The sequence below is a fragment of the Lonchura striata genome, chromosome 1 (genome assembly GCF_050655825.1).
Source record: "Lonchura striata isolate lonStrDom1 chromosome 1, ASM5065582v1, whole genome shotgun sequence".
NCBI classification, from domain to species: Eukaryota; Metazoa; Chordata; class Aves; order Passeriformes; family Estrildidae; genus Lonchura; species Lonchura striata.
Window position 1 is genome coordinate 116,886,411 of NC_140703.1, and position 20,100 is coordinate 116,906,510.

General features: G+C 41.5%; 1 protein-coding gene across 9 annotated transcripts; it reads left to right on the forward strand.

The window, feature by feature from the left end:
* Window positions 1–9: 9 nt before the first annotated feature.
* On the forward strand, window positions 10–19,818 carry SETD4 (SET domain containing 4). 9 transcript variants are annotated; one of them, XM_085560585.1, is made up of 11 exons: window positions 10–243; window positions 890–992; window positions 1,432–1,527; window positions 2,291–2,328; window positions 2,559–2,647; window positions 3,865–4,294; window positions 5,133–5,307; window positions 5,794–5,875; window positions 6,129–6,209; window positions 7,296–7,419; window positions 8,183–8,648. In XM_085560585.1, the coding sequence occupies exons 2-11, from the start codon at window positions 923–925 to the stop codon at window positions 8,315–8,317; spliced, it is 1,320 nt and encodes a 439-aa protein (XP_085416711.1). In that variant the 5' UTR covers window positions 10–243; window positions 890–922; the 3' UTR covers window positions 8,318–8,648. The 9 variants fall into 9 exon arrangements, with proteins under 9 accessions (XP_085416711.1, XP_085416727.1, XP_077637833.2 ...); XM_085560601.1 differs by having other exon boundaries at window positions 10–62; window positions 890–1,043; XM_077781707.2 differs by having other exon boundaries at window positions 10–62.
* The last annotated feature ends 282 nt before the right edge of the window (window positions 19,819–20,100 follow it).

The window sequence follows — 20,100 nt, forward strand, 5'->3', positions numbered from 1 at the left end:
CCCGCCTCAGGGGCGGGGAGAGGGACGGCGAGGGAATGTCGGTCCTTGTATCCCCTCAGCAGGTGGGTTTGGGACTCTGAGCGGCAATTCCAGCCCGGGAGAGGCTCGGGAATCACAGTCTGGGCCGGCAGGGGAGGATGCGGTGGTGGTTTCCAGCGGAGTGCGCGGGGCACGGGCGGTCCCTCAGGACGTTCCCGCCCTCGCAGCGCTGCCGGGGCCGCTTCAGTCCCTCCTGTCCCGGGGGTTTGTGCCGAGCGGGGAACGGGGGTTAGCGCAGGATTCCCAGTTCTGGGATGGGATGATCGGGGATGGGATTTGGACTCGGTGGTCTCTGAGGCCTTTTCAACTCAAATAGGGTGGGATGGAGGGCCGGCCTCTGGAGGAGCCCGAGCGCCTGGGGGGATCCCGGCTCCCTGAGGCCCTCCCTCCTGGCAGGGACAAGCTGCGCTTTGAGCTTAATTTCGGGGCAATTTTGGCAAAAGGAAGGAGATCAGGGAAAGATTCTTCCCCGGAGGTGCTGGCACTGCCCAGGGAATGGGCACGGCCCCGAGGCTGCCAGAGCTGCAGGAGCCTTTGGGCAGCGCTGCCAGGGATGCCCAGGGTGGGATTTTTTGGGTCTGGGCAGAGCAGGGGTGGCACTGGATTATCCCTGTGGATCTTTCCCAACTCAGGATATTCCATAAATCTATGAAATATCATCCCATCCCATGGGCAGGGACACCTCCCACTGTCCCAGGCTGTTCCAAGCCCCAGTGTCCAACCTGGCCCTGGGCACTGCCAGGGATCCAGGGGCAGCCCTAGCTGTGCCAGGGCCTGCCCATGCTCACAGTAATAAATTGGACTTTAAATGTTTCTAAATCAGTTATTTTAAATTTTATTTTAAATTCAGGTTGTCTAAAAATGGCAAAATCTGTTGCTTAATATGAAGAAGAGCAGAGGTCGGACGGGTCGAAAGAGAAGAAGAAAACACTTGAAGAGTTTTATGGATGGAGGTATCATCATGCCTGGAAGTTAAATAATAAAATAACCAGTTGTTCCTCAAGGTGTCATTTTATTATTTATGTTTTCAAAAGCCTTTGTGCTTGGAAAATTACATTAATGAATGTTATCTTTTTTTATAGGCAAATATCTGAGTGTTAGTTTACAGTCCCAAGCAGAGCATGGTGACTTTTATGACCTCACTTTTCTGCCTAATGGCAAATATTACATTATTCTAAAGTTCCTTGGACATGCTGAATAACTCGCACATTTCTGAGACCTCCCAGTGACCAGAGACCCCAAATATATTTAGTTCAATTCCTTCTTGCTATCCTGTTATGCTTTAAAATGTCCAAAATACAGTTTTCCTGTCTGTACAGTAAAATATTTATATTTCCTGTGTTGTCCAGCAGAATGCTCTTTAATAGCATTAATGTTTTTTTCTGTTTTTAGTCAACTGCAGTCACAAGCTGGAATACATTAAACTTAAGAAGTGGTTAAAAGAGAGAGGCTTTGAAGACAGTAATTTAAGGCCAGCAGAGTTCTGGGGTAATGCTTTAATTATTTATTAAATTATTTTCTAAGAATTTTAGATTCTTGCAATTCCTTTTAAATTATGCCCCTGTCTGGCATCAGGAAAAAAAAACAGTTACTGATACTCTTCCAAGGATTCTTGGAATCTCAATTTAATATGAAACAATAGATATGGAGGCCTGAAAAAGCCAAAATTTGAAGTGTTAATAACACAGTTTTTGGAATTTAACCTCGTTATAACTTGTTTATCTTTTTATCCCCAAGCAAGTTTAGCAGAGAGCTGAGGTTCACTTAGCAGTCTTTACAGTAAAGATTTATACTTAAATTTTTAAATCTTTCTGTATATTTTAAACATTTTGTAGTAGTATAGACAGAGCAGAAATAATAGAATGGATCAGAGAAAAATATTTTGACTAGAAATGCTAAAGTTTAGTTAAAACTCTGAAACCAAGAGCTGCAGCTGGTGATGCAAGATGTGTTTGAGGAAAAAATGGAGAAAAAGAAGGTGAATAATTGCTATAAGTGGGAGGAAAAAAAGCTGAACAGTTGCTAGAACTGGACAGCAAATGCTGTAGGATATGCAGGGAAAAGATCCTGAAAAATAAAGAGAATTGGCGAACAAAGAAATGAGGTAAATCTGGAATAGTCCATAACTGGATTTATGTTTTGTAAGACATAGTGCCTGTTCTTTTAGAGCTTTTCCTTGCTGAGCTGATCACAGATCACTGATTTTCCATATCTACATTTATTTTACTCCTGCTCTTTGTTCCTTCTTCAGAGACAGGAAGAGGATTGATGACAACAAAAGCACTTCAGGTGAGTGATATTTTCTAATTTCTGAATTTCTGATGCAGCTCTTCAGGTTTTTTTGACATGTAATGATTTTTGCAACAAGCAAAGCTCAGAAATCTGTTGTGATTGTAATTTCTGACTTTTAGACTGTTGCAGCCATAATGTGAAACCACCAGTCCCCACAGTAATTAAATGAGTCTTTACACTTGATTTTTACCGTTTTTGTGTTTAATTTTTTCCCTCCTTTCTCAAAGGCAGGAGATCTGATTATTTCATTGCCTGAGAAGTGTTTGCTCACCACTGGCACTGTCCTCAGCAGCTGCTTGGGAGGACACATTGAGAAGTGAGTGACATGGGGGCTTGTTTATTTTTTAATGGGTTTTTTTCAGCAGTAATAAATTCTCTGAAGAGGTGGTGGAGCTTTAAACTGAATATCCTGAGTGGTGCCAGCATTTCAGGGATCTGGAATGCTCAGACAGGGAAAAGTTTTAATAGTGAACATCTTTTAGCTTGGCAGAGCTGGAGGGAGAGCTGGAGCTGTGTCACAGCCTGCCTGGCCCTAAATGCCAATTAGAAATTTTTTTTTGGGAATTTGTGAGTCAGCTTCAATAGGAGGAGGAAGATAAAACTGGGCTGCAAAACCAGGGCCTTTTAGAAAATTAGGAACAAATTGGAAATTTGGAAAATTTGGAACAAAGCCCCATGCTGGGCATTGAATATTTATGTATCCTAAAAAGCCCAACCCAAGGGTGAACCTGAAATTGTTATTAAAACCAGCTTTTATTGCCCCTTTGAAATCAGCCAAAGGACTGGGAGATGAACTACAAAGAAGTTTTAAATAGAAGCAATTTATAACTTCCTGAGAGGTCTGAGAGAGGTGAAACACTGCTGTGCTCCTTTCCCATCTCACCTCTGTGGGTCTGCTGTGTTGGTATTTTAATTTCTATTTTTCATTTCTATTTTATTTTTATTTTTAGTTTTATTAATTAATTATATACTTTAAAATTATTTTAATTTATATTTTTAATTATTTTATATATATATTTATTTCTATTTTTAATTTAAATTTTATTTCTATTTTTTAAATTTTAATTTTATTTGTCTTTTTTTCTATTTTTATTTTTATTTGTATTAGTTTATAGTTATTTTCATTTCTATTTTTGTTTTTATTTTTTATTTTAATTGTTTTAATTTTTATTTATGTTTTTTAAAAAATTTATTTTTATTTTTAACTTATTTTTTATATTTATTTTTATTTATATTTCTTTTTTAATTTTAATTTTTATTTTGTATTTTTTAAATGTTTATTTTATTTTTATTTCTATTTCTATTTCTATTTTTTATTTTTATTTTTTATTGCTTTATTTTTTAGTTATTTTTATTTCTATTTATTTTATTTTTATTTGAATTTTTATTCCTTTATTTTTTATGTTAATTTTCTCATTTTAATTTTTGTTTTTTAAATTTAAATTTTTATTTTTATTTTATTTTTACCCATTTAAAAAAAATATTATTTTAATTTTTAAAATATATTTTTATTTTATTTTGCTTTTCCAACAGATGGAAGCCCCCCGTGTCTCCTTTGCTGGCGCTGTGCACGTTTTTGATAGCAGAGAAACACACTGGGCAGAAATCTCCATGGAAACCCTACCTGGATGTTCTCCCCAAGGCTTACACTTGCCCTGCTTGTTTGGAACCTGATGTCATAAATCTTCTCCCAAAACCCTTAAAAAAGAAAGCTCAGGAGCAAAAAATGCTGATCCAAGAGCTGTTCCAATCTTCCAGAGCTTTCTTCTCTTCCCTGCAGCCTTTATTTGCTGAGGACACAGGAAACATTTTTAATTTCAGTGCTTTGCAGTGGGCTTGGTGCACTGTAAACACCAGGACAATCTACATGAAACACCCACACAGGGAGTGTTTCTCCCTGGAGCCAGATGTTTATGCACTGGCACCATATTTAGATTTGCTAAACCACAGCCCAAATGTTCAGGTAAGAAGCTCAAAATAGATCAGTAAATTTCTTTATTTTTATCAAGTGCTCTCTGTCAATGCCAGCTGCGTTTCTGTGATGGATGATGAGTGTGGGGAGGGCAGGGGGAGATCTCACAGGGGGAGAAATGGCTCAGATCCTCAGGAACTGCAGTGCCAGGACACAGGGAATGGCTTCCCACTGCCAGAGGGCAGGGCTAGGTCGGTTTTGGGAAAAAATCTTGTCCTGGCAGGGTGGACAGGGGCTGGGATGGAATTTCCAGAGCAGCTGGGGCTGGCAGTGCTCAAGGCCAGGTTGGACACGGGTTTGGAGCAGCCTGGGACAGTGGGAGGTGTCCCTGCCATGGCAGGGGTGGGATGAGATGTTTCAAGTCCTTCCCAGTCCAAACATTCAGTGATTCTATAATTTAAATATTTCAGTTGATGGAGGAGACCCTACAGTGGCTGGGGGAGATTTGCATCCAAAACAGCTTTTGGGAAGAGCCACTTAAACAAACATCCCCCTGTTCTGCTCCTAAAAGTAAGACAAATTCCTTGTCCTGACACAAATTCCATGGTCTCTGTGTTACTTCACCTCTGGCTGAAGCCTCAGAGCAGCCTGAGGGGAGTGCAGAGGGAATTTTCACCTTCTGTCAGGCTCTGGGTGCCACCTCTGAGCTGGGGCAGCACAGGAGAGGCCAGCCCTGCATGGAACTGTCTCTGTTTGCAGATCTGGGTCTCTCCAAGAAGTCCCCACAACTGAACAAGAATTTCAGTCCTCTGGGGTTTCAAAGTTTAAAGATTTGTTTCCTTTTTCACCTTACCAAGGGTAAAAACCTTTTATTTTTCACTCACTGAAGGTCAAGGCTGGGTTTAACGAGCAGACAAGGAGCTATGAAATTTGGACAGAGTCACAATGCAAAAAATACCAGGAAGTTTTGATCAGCTATGGACCTCATGATAATCAGAGGCTGCTGCTGGAATATGGATTTGTTGCCATGGACAACCCTCACAGCAGTGTTTATGTCTCAGCAGGTTGGATTTATGGATTGTCTGAGCATTGAAAGGCACAAAAACTGAGAACTGAGTGTGTAAATTATCAAGGAGTGAAAAAGGTTTTGACATCTCTTTGCATAAACATTAATGATTTAATTTTTTCTTAATTGAAAATTGTTTTTGTTATAATTTTATTTTTAAAAATTGTTATTATTAACAACATCTGTGTAGTGATTCCAGCTGGATGTCTTAGGATGCACCATTGAGGGTTGCAATTCAGACTCCACAAACTGAACTTCCTTAGAGTTTTTCATAACTTAAATTTGAGTCAGAATTTCTGTTATAAGGACAAAATCCTGGAGAGTGCTGATAGCTTTTGAGAATTCTGAAAAGTTCACCAAAATTTAACAGGTTTTGATCTTAGTCCTACATGAAAAATATGGTTGAAATATTTTTTCAGAATTGATGACTGTGGTTTCTCTTTACATACAATTTATTAAAATATTTAAACTGTACTTTTTGCAGATACTCTCCTCAAATATTTCTCACCACTGGACAAGCAGAGAGAGGCCAAAGTTTCCATTCTAAAGGATCATGATTTCCTAGAGTAAGTTTCTGTAGTTTTTATTTTCCTGGACAGGTTTTACTAAGGTTTTCTGGGAGTCAAATTTTGCTTCTAGTACCAAAATCCAGCAAAAAAATATAATTACTTGTTTTTTAGCAAACTAGCTGCTTGGGAGTGATGGAGAAGTTGTAAACACCAGTATCAAAGCTGGAGATCTTGCATGGCTGATGTGTCTCAGGAAGAAAACTCACTCTAAAGCTCAGCTGAACTTCATCTTGTCCCTTTGGCTTTGTAGGAACCTGACCTTTGGCTGGGAGGGACCATCCTGGAGACTCCTCACAGCCCTCAAGGTGCTGAGTCTGGCAGCTGATGAATTGTGAGTTGGAGCACCCTGGAGATCCATTTGGTGCATGTGCAGGTGCCTTTGCTTTGATTGCATGGAATCACCAAGGTGGGAAGAGCCCCTCAGGATCACCCAGAGCCACCCCAGCCCCACCAGCATCATCCCCAAGGCCACATCCAGACTCCTCTGGGACAATTCCAGTGACTCCAAACCTCCCTGGGAGCTCATCCCAAGGCCTGACCACTCTGCCAGGGAAATTTTCTTTCCCAATCTCCAACCTGAGCCTCCCCTGGTGCCATTTGAGGCCATTTCCTCTCCTCCTTCCCTGCTCCTCCTGTCAGGAGTTGTGGGGAGCAATGAGGGACCCCTGAGCCTTCTTTTCTCCAGGCTGAGACCCCCCAGCTCCCTCAGCTGCTCCTCACAGGATTTGTTTTCCAGCCCATTCAATATTTTCTGTTTCCCCTCACTCTTTTCTCTCTGCTGGCTGTGAGTGACACACTGGGACAATTTTTGGATCTCCTGTGTCTGTTTTGTTGACCCCATGGGAGCAGTGAAAAGAAGAAAGGCAGAGAACAGCACTGACTGTAAACTCACTCCCCTATTGCTGCTTTGGTGATTTTCTTTCTTTTATCATTTTTCCTTTCTATTTCAAGCCCCAGATATTCCCTCAAGGTTGAGGCTCCAAGCCTTTTTCCTGTTGATTTGATGAAATTTTAAATGCTCTTAACCTGGCTTGATTTCCTTGAGTCATGTGTTCCACAGGCTGAAATTCCAGGGCCAAGGAAGTTGCTGAAATTCATCTCCAGGGATTTTCAGTGCACTTGGAGCATTTATTCCAAATGGCAAATCTGCCTCAAACATCAGGGGTGGAAAATGATTACCTGCACTTTGCTTGGGATAAATGAAATGAGGGAATAAATTAATGACAAAAGGCTTGTTCAGAGTTGTTTGTGCTTTGAAGATCCATTGCTGAGTGGAATAAATTGATCTAAGAACTAAAAATAAATCCCTGGGGTGGGTTATGAGCCCAGGTGAGGGCCAGGGCAGCAGAGCCACGTTTGGCATCCAGCTGGAGAGTGCAGCAAATAATTCTGTATTCTTCAACCATTTGGGTTCCAGTGCCTGCTGGAAGAGGATCCTGCTTGGTGATGTCACTTCAGCCAGGAATGAACAGCAGGCTTTGGGTACAGCAACAAAAATCTGTCAGTTTTTAATAGAGGAGACCCAGCATGTCCTTCTCCAGGTAATTTGGAAAAACAAGGGAGCTCAGATTCCTTTCTCTGTCAGAACAATGTCATTTTTTGGGTGAGAATTTTGATGACTTTTCCCTTTCCCTCTTTTTTGTTTTTTCCTTTTTACTGAGATAGAGTGAAAATTTAATAGAGTAGAAATCTATTTAGATTTAGATAAAATGTGCTACTTTGAGCTTGTTAAATATGTTGTTTAGTTTAGTGACTACAGCCCTAAAAAAACTACCCCAACTAAAGAAAAAAAAAAATACAAATTTTCACACTAAAAGATAAAAGATAAATAAAACTCCTCAAACCATGAAACAGACAAGGCAAAGTGACCCAGAAGTCCTTTCTGTACTTTCTAACAAAAACTAAGTACAAGTGTAACTAGCTATAAGTGTGATATAAAATCAACAAAATATATATACATTAACATATTGTAAAATTCTATACATACAAAAATTAGTTAAAGTAATAAAAAAAAAATCAAGAGTTCTCAGAAATACACATATCCATTAAAGAACAGTAAGTCCCAACATACATCCACAGCACTATAAATAAACATACCCCTTCCCCACAAATCTTTATTAGAATTATAAAATTTAATTTTTCCTCTACATTTCATTACTACTAAAGTTTCTCTTGTGGAATTTAAAAAACACACTATTTTAACATAATCAATAAAATCCTTACATATTTCCACAAATTTTCTCATCGGGTCCTGTTAAATAATCAAAATTTTGAATAATTTCATCCCATTTGTCTCAACTCCAGATTTCCCAGTTGAAAAGGGACAAAGAGAACCTCAAAACCCACCTGGCTTTGGTGGAAATGCTGCGCTTAGAAGACCTCAAGATCCTTCAGAAATCAGCTGAGATTCTTTGCAACTTGAATTTAGGAACAGCTTGAGCTCCCTGGAGCTGTGACAGCTGTAATTGGTCAGGGATTATTGCCAGATTAATACTCTTTTAATGGACCTGAGCAGCAAAGAATAATTAAAAAATTCATCATAGTAATTTTGTTCCTTGCTGACCTTCACACAAAAGGTTCTGCTGAAGTGGAGAGCTCGAGCTCCTTGGTTTGGAGAAAAGAGAATTTTTTTAAAAGGGCATTTCAGGGCAGGACTCTTATTTAACCTGCAGAAACTTTATTTGGAATTGGGGTTCTCTTGTGATTATTATCCATGATGTGATTTTAAAAAGTGCTTATTTTTATAAATGTATTACTTCATTTTCTACAAGACTTGTCTGTTTTATTTTTCTAAAATCCTTTCTGGAGATGGATCTCTATTTCTTACATCCTTGAGGTGAATTTACCTTCAGATTTGCCTAAATTGTGTTTTTAGGTCACTTGCCACCATATTTTACACTCTAATCAGTCTCATTAAGCCCTGATCAGTTTAGATTGGATATCAGCAATTTTTTTTTCATGGAAAGGGTTGTAAAACATTGGAACAGGATACCCAGGGAAGAGTCACCCATCCCTGGGAGTGTCCAAAAATGTGGATGTGGCACTTGAGCACGTGGTCTGATGGTGACCGTGGGGTGATGGTTGGACTTTGAGCTTAAAGTCTTTTCCAGCCTTAAGGATTCTGGGATTTTCTGGCTCTGAAGTGCCTCCAGAGATTCCTTTGGATTTGGGAATGCTGTTCTGCTGGGAATTCTCACCAGTTTCTCCTTGTCCTCCTGTGCCTGCCTCAGCCCTGCCCCTCTGACTATTTGACCTTCCTTTAATAAACCCCTTTTCTTTCTCTAACACCAGCTGTGTTTCTAATTTTACCATTTTATCACAAAATGAGCAGAGTTAAAGGAGATAAGGATGTTTGGCTGGTTTATTTCTGGTTTTTTTTTTTTTTTTTTCCCTGAGGATGGTTATTTTAAGAACAGCTCCTGTACAATGTGTCTGGCGAGGTGAATAGAGTTTGACAGAAGTTGATTTGCTTTTGCTCCACATTTATTCCAGGTGTTTTGGATATGAGCTCTACTCCTGGAACTCCTGCAGACCCTCCAGGGAGAGCAGGAAAGAAGGCAGAGCATAGCAATTTATGTGTATGCATAAAAATACACCTTAAATTTAAATTTCAGCTTGAACTTTTTTGATTCAACCTAAACTATGTGCAAGACAGGGCTGAGAGCTGAGGTGCCTGAGGAAGAAGCAGCCCTGTTGTCTATAGTTTTACAGATTAAATCAAGATTTGAGAGTGAAAATTCTCCCTCTCAGCCTCTACTTTGAGCTGCAAACAGCATCTCCTCAGTGATGTGCTGTTAGCATTTCACTCTGGCTGTCTGTTCCCTGAGAAAGGATTGAGCTGGGATCTTACTGTGAAAAAAACCCAAAAAAACCAAAAAACAAAAACAACAACACAAAAAAAATCAACCACAAAAACCCACAAAAAAAACCAAACAAAAAAACCCCAAACCAAACAAAAAAAACCCCCAACAAACAAACAAAAAACAACAACAACAAAAATTCGATTTCCCTCTTGGTATAAATTTCCCTTCAGATTCAACCTGCAAATCTGAATAAAAGTGAATAAACTGAGCTTCTGCCCAGGAGTGATACAAACCTGGGCCAGAGCAAGGCAGGGATTTGGATTCTCTCCCAGCTTGTGCTATGTTACACAAAAAATTATATTGAGGGGTTGGAGCTTGGCCAGAAAGGGCAAAAAAAAACCTGGGAAAGGGCTGGAAAACAAATCCTGGGTGGAGCAGCTGAACTGAGGGGGCTCAGCCTGGAGAAAAGGAGACTCAGGGGGGACCTCACTGCTCCCCACAACTCCTGGCAGGAGGGGCAGGGAAAGGAGGAGAGGAAATGGCCTCAAATTTCATTCCTAATTGGATATTAGGAAAAAAAAATTCCCTGGCAGAGTGGTCAGGCTTTGGATGAGCTGCCCAGTCACTGGAATTGTCCCAGAGGAGTCTGGATGTGCCCTTGGGGACAGGGTTTGGGTGATGCTGGTGGGGCTGGGGTGGCACTGGGTGATCCCAAAGGGCTCTTCCCACCTTGATGATTGTGGGATTCAAGGAGAGCTGAAGTGGGAATTCACTCCGTGGCTGCAGCCAAGACACACTGGGTTTGTTTAGGAAATAAGAGCCACCAGATTTCATGTGGAAAGAGCACGAGGTAGAAATGGCACAATTGATTTTTTTATTATTTAAGAGAGGTGTTGATTTAGTGCAGTCACTGAAGTCACTGAAAAATTATAAACATGAAACCTCCTGACAAAATCTTTGCCCTGTCAGTTTATGTCAATAAAACATGGATTTCCTTTGATCTCCTGCAGAAAGTGGCTCCAGTTGAGAGTTTTCTCCTGTAATGTGTGGAGCTCATCTATCACTGCCCAGTGCCCTCAGGCCTGTCTGGTTTGGGACAAGATAAGGGAGTATCAACTTCACAGCCTGATAATTAAAGCTTTTAAATAAGCTATGAAAACGCTGCCAAGATGACATTCCCAAAGAACCAGCTTTTAAAAATGGTATTGTCCAAAAAGTGCCACACTTGGGCAGAATTTGAAATGTTTGCAGTCAGTGATTCGAGTGATGGATTTAATGTTCTCTGGGACACTGGGAAATATCCCCCCCAAAAAAACTTTATGGATTTCTTGAAACAGTAACAGGATCAGGTTTCTCAGAGAAGCTGTGGCTGCCCCTGGATCCCTGGAAGGGTCCCAGGCCAGGCTCGATGGGACTGGGAGTAACCTGGCAGGGGCTGAAATAATTTGTAATGTCCCTCCTAACCCAAACCATTCCAGAAATGGAAAGAATAAACATTATATTTCCAGCTCATTTCACTGTATGTTCTAGTGGATATCTATAATCCCAGAATTCAGGTTTAGAAGGCACTGCAGTGAAGGGTATTCAGGTGAAATACAAAGATAATCAATCCCAAATCAATTATACAAAAGGTAAAACCAATGCAATCTCTGTGCTGTCCACTAGATGATGCAGCTGTACTGCAGAGAAATTAGGAATTACAGTAGATCCACATCCAATTATAATACTATTTACTGTAACTGTATTACATTTTTAACAGTAAAAAGCATTTTCTTCAGAGGTATACCAGAGCTGTATTTAGATAAATAGTTCAAAATGTCATTTTCTTTCTGCTCTGAAAGTGAAACATGAAGGTTTGTGGTCTTTTATCTTAGTTTTCTTAGAATTTAACTTTGCTGTTGTTCCTCTCACAAGTTTGCTGATGGTATTCCTCTTGGAACTGTCACCCAAGACAGAGTTCAAATCATTGCCTGGACGATCTTGAAGGTTTCTTCCAACCTTGGTGATGCCATGAATTCCACTCTGATGGTTTAATTTGTGGGATTGCAGTGGAGCAATGTCTGTTCCTATGTTTTAATCCTTCAGAATTAGGGGCCTGATGGATCTTTGGCACAGATCCCTCTCAATAATTTCCTTGGATGGAGCAGACTGAAACATTTCCTCTGTCTGGGGGGATTTTGGAGAAGAGAAACATCAGGATGACTTCAGTGTGGCCTTCCAGGATCTGAAAGAGCTGAAAGAAACCTGGAGAGAGGCAATTTCCAAGGGCTGGAAGGACAGGACACAGGGAATGGCTCCCACTGCCAGAGGGCAGGGCTGGATGGAATTTTCATGGGAGCTTTCAGTCACCCAGACTTAGAGAGATCAATAATGATTCAATGAGTTGTTGCATGGGGCTGGAAGGAAAAATTACCCATAAAATATGAAATAATGGGATTAAACATTCACCTGTTGAGACTCCTGGAGCATCATCTGAGTAAATCAGGGAGGATAATTGGCATGAAACCCTTGGTGGATGGAGGGATTTGGGAGCCAGGATGAGCAGAGGGATGGAGCAGCTCTGCTGGCAGGAAAGGCTGGCACAGCTGGGATTGTTCACCTGCACAGGAGAAGCTTTGGGCTGAGCTCAGGGTGGCCTGGCAGGGCCTGGAGGAGCCCCAGGAAAGCTGGAGAGAGACAATTTCCAGGGATGGAGGGACAGCACACAGGGAATGGCTTCCAACTGACAGAAGGAAGGTTTATATTGGATATTAGGAAGGAATTGTTCCCTGTGATGGAAATGAGGGGCTGGGATGGAATTCCCAGATTCCCCTGGATCCCTGGCAGTGCCCAAGGCCAGGTTGGACACTGGGGCTGGAGCAGCCTGGGACAGTGGGAGGTGTCCCCATGGCAGGGGTGGCACTGGGTGGGCTGTGAGGTCCCTCCCAATCCAAACCATTCCAGGATGCCGGAGTTGGGCTGGAGCAATCAGCAGCTGAGCTCTGCACCCCTTGCAGACGTTCCAGAGGCTCTGGATGTGCCCCTTTAGAGCAGCTGGGGCTGCTCTGGCAGGAGCTGGCAGGGGCAGCTGGGCCCTCGTGCCCCCTGGCAGGCAGGGATGAGGGGACAAGGGACGCTCCCAGCACGAGGCCGGTGCCACTCCTGGCTGTGCCAGCCTGCCCGGGCTGGCATCCAGAGCTTGTCCAGAAGAAGCCAAGAAGGAACTGTGTGATAAATGGATTTATAGAAAATTTTTAAAGTTTAATAGAAGGTTTATATAGTGTGTACACAAGGTTTATATAGGTTTATATAGTGTGTATTCAAAATAAGATTATTCCAATAAGTATAGTTTGTTAAAACATAAGTTTATATAAATGTATTTAAAGTTGATATAATGAATTTAATATTATATTAATTATATTAATCATATCAATTATATAACTATATTCTATTAATAATATAATATAATATAATATAATATAATATAATATAATATAATATAATAATATAATATAATATAATATAATATAATATAATATAATATAATATAATAATATTAGTTATATATAATACCATAATTAAGTTTATATACATTATTATAGTGACAATATTAGTAATAGCATTAGTAATTAGTATTATTATAGTATTAGTATTAGTAATAGTATTAGTAATAGCATAATATTATTTTATTTATTATATATAATTATAATATAATATCATAATTAAGTTTATATACATTAATTATGATAGTGACAATATTAGTAATAGTGCCTTGTGTACTTCACTGTACGCAACAATCAATAAACAATAAACTTATAGTGTATTGTAATTAAGAAGTAATTGGCTTCTGATTGTGATGGCGTGAATGATAACATCTGTATTGTCTCACCCTTCTCAGGAGACTGAAAATAGAATAAAAGTTTTTAAAATGCCTCTCAGTTACCCCATCTGTGGCTCAGAAAAAGGCTCAATACAACAGAATTTCAGGGAATTTGTGTGTCCTTCCTATGAAATAATCTCTCCATGGGCAGGGCTGGAATTTTGGGGAATTTGGGTGTCCCAAGGATGGAATTTCAGGGAATTTGGATGTCCTTCTCACGAGATGAGCTCTGCAAGGACAGAGATGCTTGGTGGGGCTGCTCTGGCCTGCAGAGGATGTTGGAGAGGGATCATGAGGGACCTTTTGGCATTTTTTGGCAGTGCTGGAGCCTTTTGGTTGTGCTGGTCCACCTGGGTGTGTCACTGCTCCTTGCACAGATGGATATGGACACAGATCCCAGGTGGGAAATCTCTCCCATTCCAGGTTTCTGTTGTATCAGTGTGTCCCAGAATTCCAGAATTTTTTGGGTTGGAAGGAACCTTGAAGCCCATCCAGTTCCACTCCTGGCAAGGGCAGGAACACCCTCCACTGGAAAAATCAGTCAGGGAGTTGTGGAGAGCAAGGAAAAAAAAAGGAAGAGAGAAACTGCACTGAAAAAACCGAATGGTTAAACATTGCTGATTTCCAAATAAAATGTTTTTGTTAGAGAAAATGGGCAGAGAATTGTGAAAAAAACCCCAAAACCCCAGACCCCTGCAAAATGAAACAGCGTGAAAAATGTTTTTAATGCACCCAAATTCTCTGGAGCTTCCCCACTGGTTCAAGATTTGGATCTAAGTCAACAACAAAATGCAACTGTTGAGTGTCAAGGAGGGGGAAACGGGAGCGTTCCTTGGATAATTCACACAGCAGCTGCTGCTGTTGGGTTGTGTTACAAAAAGATGCTGCTCCCCTTGGGAGGAAGAGACAAATTTCTGCTAATTTGGTGTTCTAGGGGCAGCAGGGTTGTGATGCTCTGTGGGCCCAGCAGACAGCAAAGAGGACACAGGACTGAGACAAACACTCCTGACAGCTGAGATAAAAATGTGCAGCTAAATGGACCCAAATGCTCTGTCTAAAAGGAGAAAAGTCAAGAGAGAACTAACAGTGAGTTACTTCAATCATTCTTTAAACACAGTTGGAGGGCCTGAGTTATTTTTACCTGTCTTGAAGCTCTCCATGATTAATAAATAATTTAAAAATACGCAATATCCTGGTTCTTACTGGTTGCAGCTGATTCATAAATCAAGTGCCGATGGCAGAAAGCTCCAGCCTCTTTTGCCCTCTGCCCACTTCAACACTGGGGAATCATTCCCTCCATTAACGCCCTGAAATTGCTGAGGAATGATGTGGAACAGAAGTCCCAGCAAGTCCCACTTTGTTTATAGCCCAGAAACTCTCTGGATGCTTAACAGAACATGAAAACCAGTTCCTTTCCTATTCCTGTCGAACAAACTTGGCCTCCCCGCTCGCGTCCCGCGGGATTTGTCAGGATTTGTCACCGGCAGGAAGAGCGAGCCCAACCCAGTGAGTACAGAACTTCCAGTCACTTCAGAGGGAGGCAAAGAACCCTTTCATCATGTTCACTTTTCTCCACTGCTTTATTTCACTTAAAACATCACTCACTACCAAATGGTCTTTGTCAGGAGTAATTGGCAAGCGCTGGAGGCGCTTTTCGAGGCTGTCTGGATGGAAAAATCTCAAAGCTGTTGTCTGCACTGAAAGAAAATATTGCATTTGATCTTTTTATGATTCCTGCAGACATGATGTATGTCTGCATTCCTCAGCCTGAGGAATTCTCCCTGTTTGGGTTTCTCTGCCTTTCAGTGACAGGAAGTAGCACTTCACCCTCATTTTGCAGTATTGTCTGGGAATTAACCACAACATAACAGTAATGTACATTTTCTTTTTGTGCTTCACAGAGGTCGATTTTTATTAGCCATTTATTGTGGTTTTCTCGTTGGCAAGTGGCAGATTGTCTCAGTGATAGCTGTGGCTATTGCATTTCAGCTGGGTTTGTATTTAAACGTGGATTTCTTCTGGTGGCTCCTTCCTAAGTGCTGTCCTGCTCTGAGATTCCCGTGCCATAAATCAGCTTTTCCCTACTGCAGTTGTACGAATGTGGCACTGCCCTGGTCACCTCTGCCCCTGAGATTTTTGGTCACCCAGATAAAGGACAAGACAGAAGGTTACATTAACCCTGTGGATCACAACTGCAGAGCTGCACGGAATTGTGGAATCATGGGATGGTTTGGGCTGGAAGGAACCTCAAAGCCCATCCCAGTGCCATGGGCAGGGACACCTCCCACTGTCCCAGGCTGCTCCAAGCCCCATGTCCAGCCTGGCCTGGGACACCTCCAGCAGCCACAGCTGCTTTGGGAATTCCATCCCAGCCCCTTCCCACCCTCATGGGGAAGAATTCCTTCCCAATCTCCCATCCAGCCCTGCCCTCTGGCAGTGGGAGCCATTCCCTGGCTCCTGTCCCTCCATCCTTGTCCCCAGCCCCTCTGCAGCTCTCCTGGAGCCCCTCCAGGCCCTGGCAGGGCTCTGAGCTCTCCCTGGAGCCTTCTTTTCTCCAGACTCTTGGGAATGGCACAGAATCATCAAAGTGAAAGAAACTTTCAGCATCACCCAGTGCCACCCCAGCCCCACCAACATCACCCCAACCCTGTCCCCAAGGCCACATCCAGACTCCTCGGGGACAATTCCAGTGACTCCAAAGATCCCTGGGCAGCTCATCCCAAAGCCTGACCACTGTGCCAGGGAAATTTTCTTTCCCCATCTCCAACCTGAGCCTCCCCTGGTGCCACTTGAGGCCATTTCCTCTCCTCCTTTCCCTTGGGACATGGTGGGAGACACCAAACCCCATCTCAATGGATCTGGCCAATTCAGACCCCTTGGAAAGGGGAATTTATTAATTTTGCTGCCTATGGAACACCTTGGTGCAATAACACAGTGCAGAATTCAACAATATGAGAGTTTTTTCTATTTTTTTGTGGCTGTTGGGCCACATCTGCCATGACTCTGTTGATTGTCACTTTTTCACAGTTCCTAAATTAATTCCACATCAGAGACTGCTAAGCCAACGGCACAATTAGTGAACAAAACCATGTGAGATTGTGGGGAAAATTAAAGGCAAACCCTGACAGTCAAAAGCTTTGTGGGGCCTGTTTAGTGATTATCCTGCAGCAGTTACTGCTGTTTTCTTGTAAATCTTATTAAGAGTATTCAGGGATGTTTTGCTTTATTTTTGTCACCAATCGGCAGAACATTAAGTGCACAATAACCCCTTTGTTTTTCTCCCTTCTGCTGACATGAGGAGCTGAGAACTCAGTGATGTGGGTGAGAAATGATCAGGATTTTATTAAAAAAGTGTTTCCACCAGAAGGAATGCCAGACCCCACAGAGTGTCACTTTATAATGACTTTGTGCAGGGCTGTGTGGTCAGAGAAAAGGCAAGAGAAGCCCAGACACCCATGGAGATGTTGGAGCATCCAGCAGATCAGAGAATCCCAGAATCTCAGATGTTGGGAAAGATTTCCAAGGTCGTTGAGTCCCAGCTGGGCCCCATGCCCACCTTGTCCCCAGCCCAGAGCACTCAGTGCCACCTCCAGGGGACACCTGCAGGGATGGGCACTCCAAAGCTCCCTGGGCAGCCCCTGCCAGGGCCTGAGCACCCTTTCCATGGGGAAATTGCTGCTGCTGTCCCAGCTGAGCCTGCCCTGGCCCAGCCTGAGGCCGTTCCCTCTCCTCCTGTCCCTGTTCCTGGAGCAGAGCCTGACCCCCCGGCTGTCCCCTCCTGGCAGGAGCTGTGAGAGCCACAAGGTCCCCCTGAGCCTCCTTTGCTCCAGGCTCAGCCCCTTCCCAGCTCCCTCAGGAACTCTCCAGCCCCTTCCCAGCTCCCTCAGGAACTCTCCATTCCCTTCCCAGCTCCCTCAGGAACTCTCCAGTCCCTTCCCAGCTCCCTCAGGAACTCTCCATTCCCTTCCCAGCTCCCTCAGGAATTCTCCAGCCCCTTCCCAGCTCTGTTCCCTGCCCTGGACACGCTCCAGCCCCTCCAGGTCTCTCCTGCAGGACCAGAACTGGGCACAGCCCTGGAGGGGCCTCTCCGAGCCAGCCCAGAGGGACAATCCCTGCCCTGCTCCTGCTGGACACACAATTCCTCATCCAGCCCAGCTGCCAGCAGCCTCTTGCCTACCTGAGCACCCCTGGGCTCGTGTCCAGCCCCTGGCACAGCACCCCCAGGGCCTTTTCCAGCTCTCCAGCCCCTCTGCCCAGCCTGGAGCTCCATGGGGTTGTGGTGGCCTCATCCCATGGCTCAGCCTGTCCTGGTCCATCCCAGAGGCCCTGGCCATATTCCAGCTTTTCTTCGGGAGTGGATTTACCCCATTACTGATTTATGCTCCACCTGAGCCACTCTGCAGTTCGCTGGCAAATTTAATTTGGGGATTTAGCTGCCTGCAGGGTACAGGTGTCACCTTGGGACAGTTGGGTTGTGGTTGGTGAAAATGCTGGTTCAGAGCCAAAACTGAATGAACAGAGCATTTTTGTGGCCTTTATAACTCATGGATGTATGTCCTTTAAGACAGGAATAATAGAATAGAATAGAGTAGAATAGAATAGAATAAAATAGAATACGGTATGATAGAATAGAATAAATAAATATAAATACATTATATTAAAAAAATATAAATACATGATGAATGCAAATAAATATAAATACATGATAAATAAATATAAATACATGATGATATAGCATAAGATAGAAATAGAGTTGAATAGTTTATAATAGATATAAGTTATGATATAACATAATATAGGAATAATATAATATAATGTAATTTAATATAATGTAATAAAATTGTGTTATATACAATAATATAATGTAATGTAATGTAATATAATATAATAAATATATATAAATATAATAAACATATATATAATATATAAAAATATATAAATATAAATATAAATATAAATATAAATATAAATATAAATATAAATATAAATAATATTAATAAATATTAATAAAATAATATAAATAATATAAATAATATGAAATAATAAAATAATATAAATAAAAAATAATATAAATGAAATAATATATATATTTTTAATATATATAACATAACATATCTATATATATTTATATATATATAACATAACATAGAAATATAATTGAATAGTTTAGAATAGATATACATTATGCTATAACATAATATAGGAATAATATAATATAATGTAATGTAATATAATGAAATACAATTGTATTATATACAATAATATAATATACAATAATATAATATACTATACAATAATATACAATAATATACAATAATATACTATAATATACTAATATACTATACTATACTATAATATAATATAATATAATATAATATAATATAATATAATATAATATAATATCATATCATATCATATCATATCATATCATATCACATCACATCATATCATATCATTATAAATATAAATATAAATATAAATATAAATATAAATATAAATATAAATATAAATATAAATATAAATATAAATATAAATATAAATATAAATATAAATATAAATATAAATATAAATATAAATATAAATAACACACACTGCTTTGGGCATCACTTCTCGAATCCAGCAGAACTAAAGAAAAGACCAGAGATTGAAGTGATCCCTGCAGAAATTAAGATAAAACATAGACATTCCCTTAAGTTTGGGAAAATGGAGAAATGGGGCAGGAAAGGGTCATGATGGGCGCCTATAAAATCCTGAATAGCACGGAGAAGGCAGAGAGGGAAAGCCGAAATCTTCTTTCCCAAAACACAAGCAGTAGGGGGTGCCTGGTGGGATTATAAAGCCAAAAAACAAAAGGGAAGAGCTTTTCCCAGCAGTGTGGAATCGGTTCGTGGAGCTTTATTGCCTCAAGATGTCCTGGAGGCCAAAAGGAGAAACTTTTTCCAAAAAGGGTCGGGACAAGGACAGCGCCAATGGTCTGGATGCAAACTGGGACAAGAGCACGGCTTTGTTCTCTGGTTTAGGCTTTTCCCTGGAGCCTGCGTGCTGGCTGGACCCTGGCATGGCTTCTCTCCGTTCCCACACGGAATTGCTCTTTCTCTCTCTGGTTTGGGAAGCTGCCAGGCGATGGTTTCCTCAGCCCTCATGCTTCTGCCTCTCGCTCCCTTCGAGTTCTGTCCCCACCAAAGGGGTGTGGATGTGCCTGGCAGCCACAAATCGGGTGGGATTTCCACTTCCTGACCGTGAGAGAGAAGCATGGAGTGGTTTGGGTTGGAAAGGACATTAAAATCATCTCATTGCCATGGGCAGGGACACCTGCCACTGTCCCAGGCTGCTCCAAGCCCTGTCCAGCCTGGCCTTGGACTCTTCCAGGGAGGGGATATGTGGCAAGCACATTTCTCTCCCTCTCAGGATTTTTCATAGAGGAGCACAGAGAGAAGAAAGAGAAAACAATTTCTGTTTCTGCTCCTTGTTTTTCCCATGTGGGATGTGTTTGGAGAATTGTTTCCCTGGGGTGTTGCTTGGTTGGATTCTGGTGAGGATTGTTTGAGCTGATGGCCAAT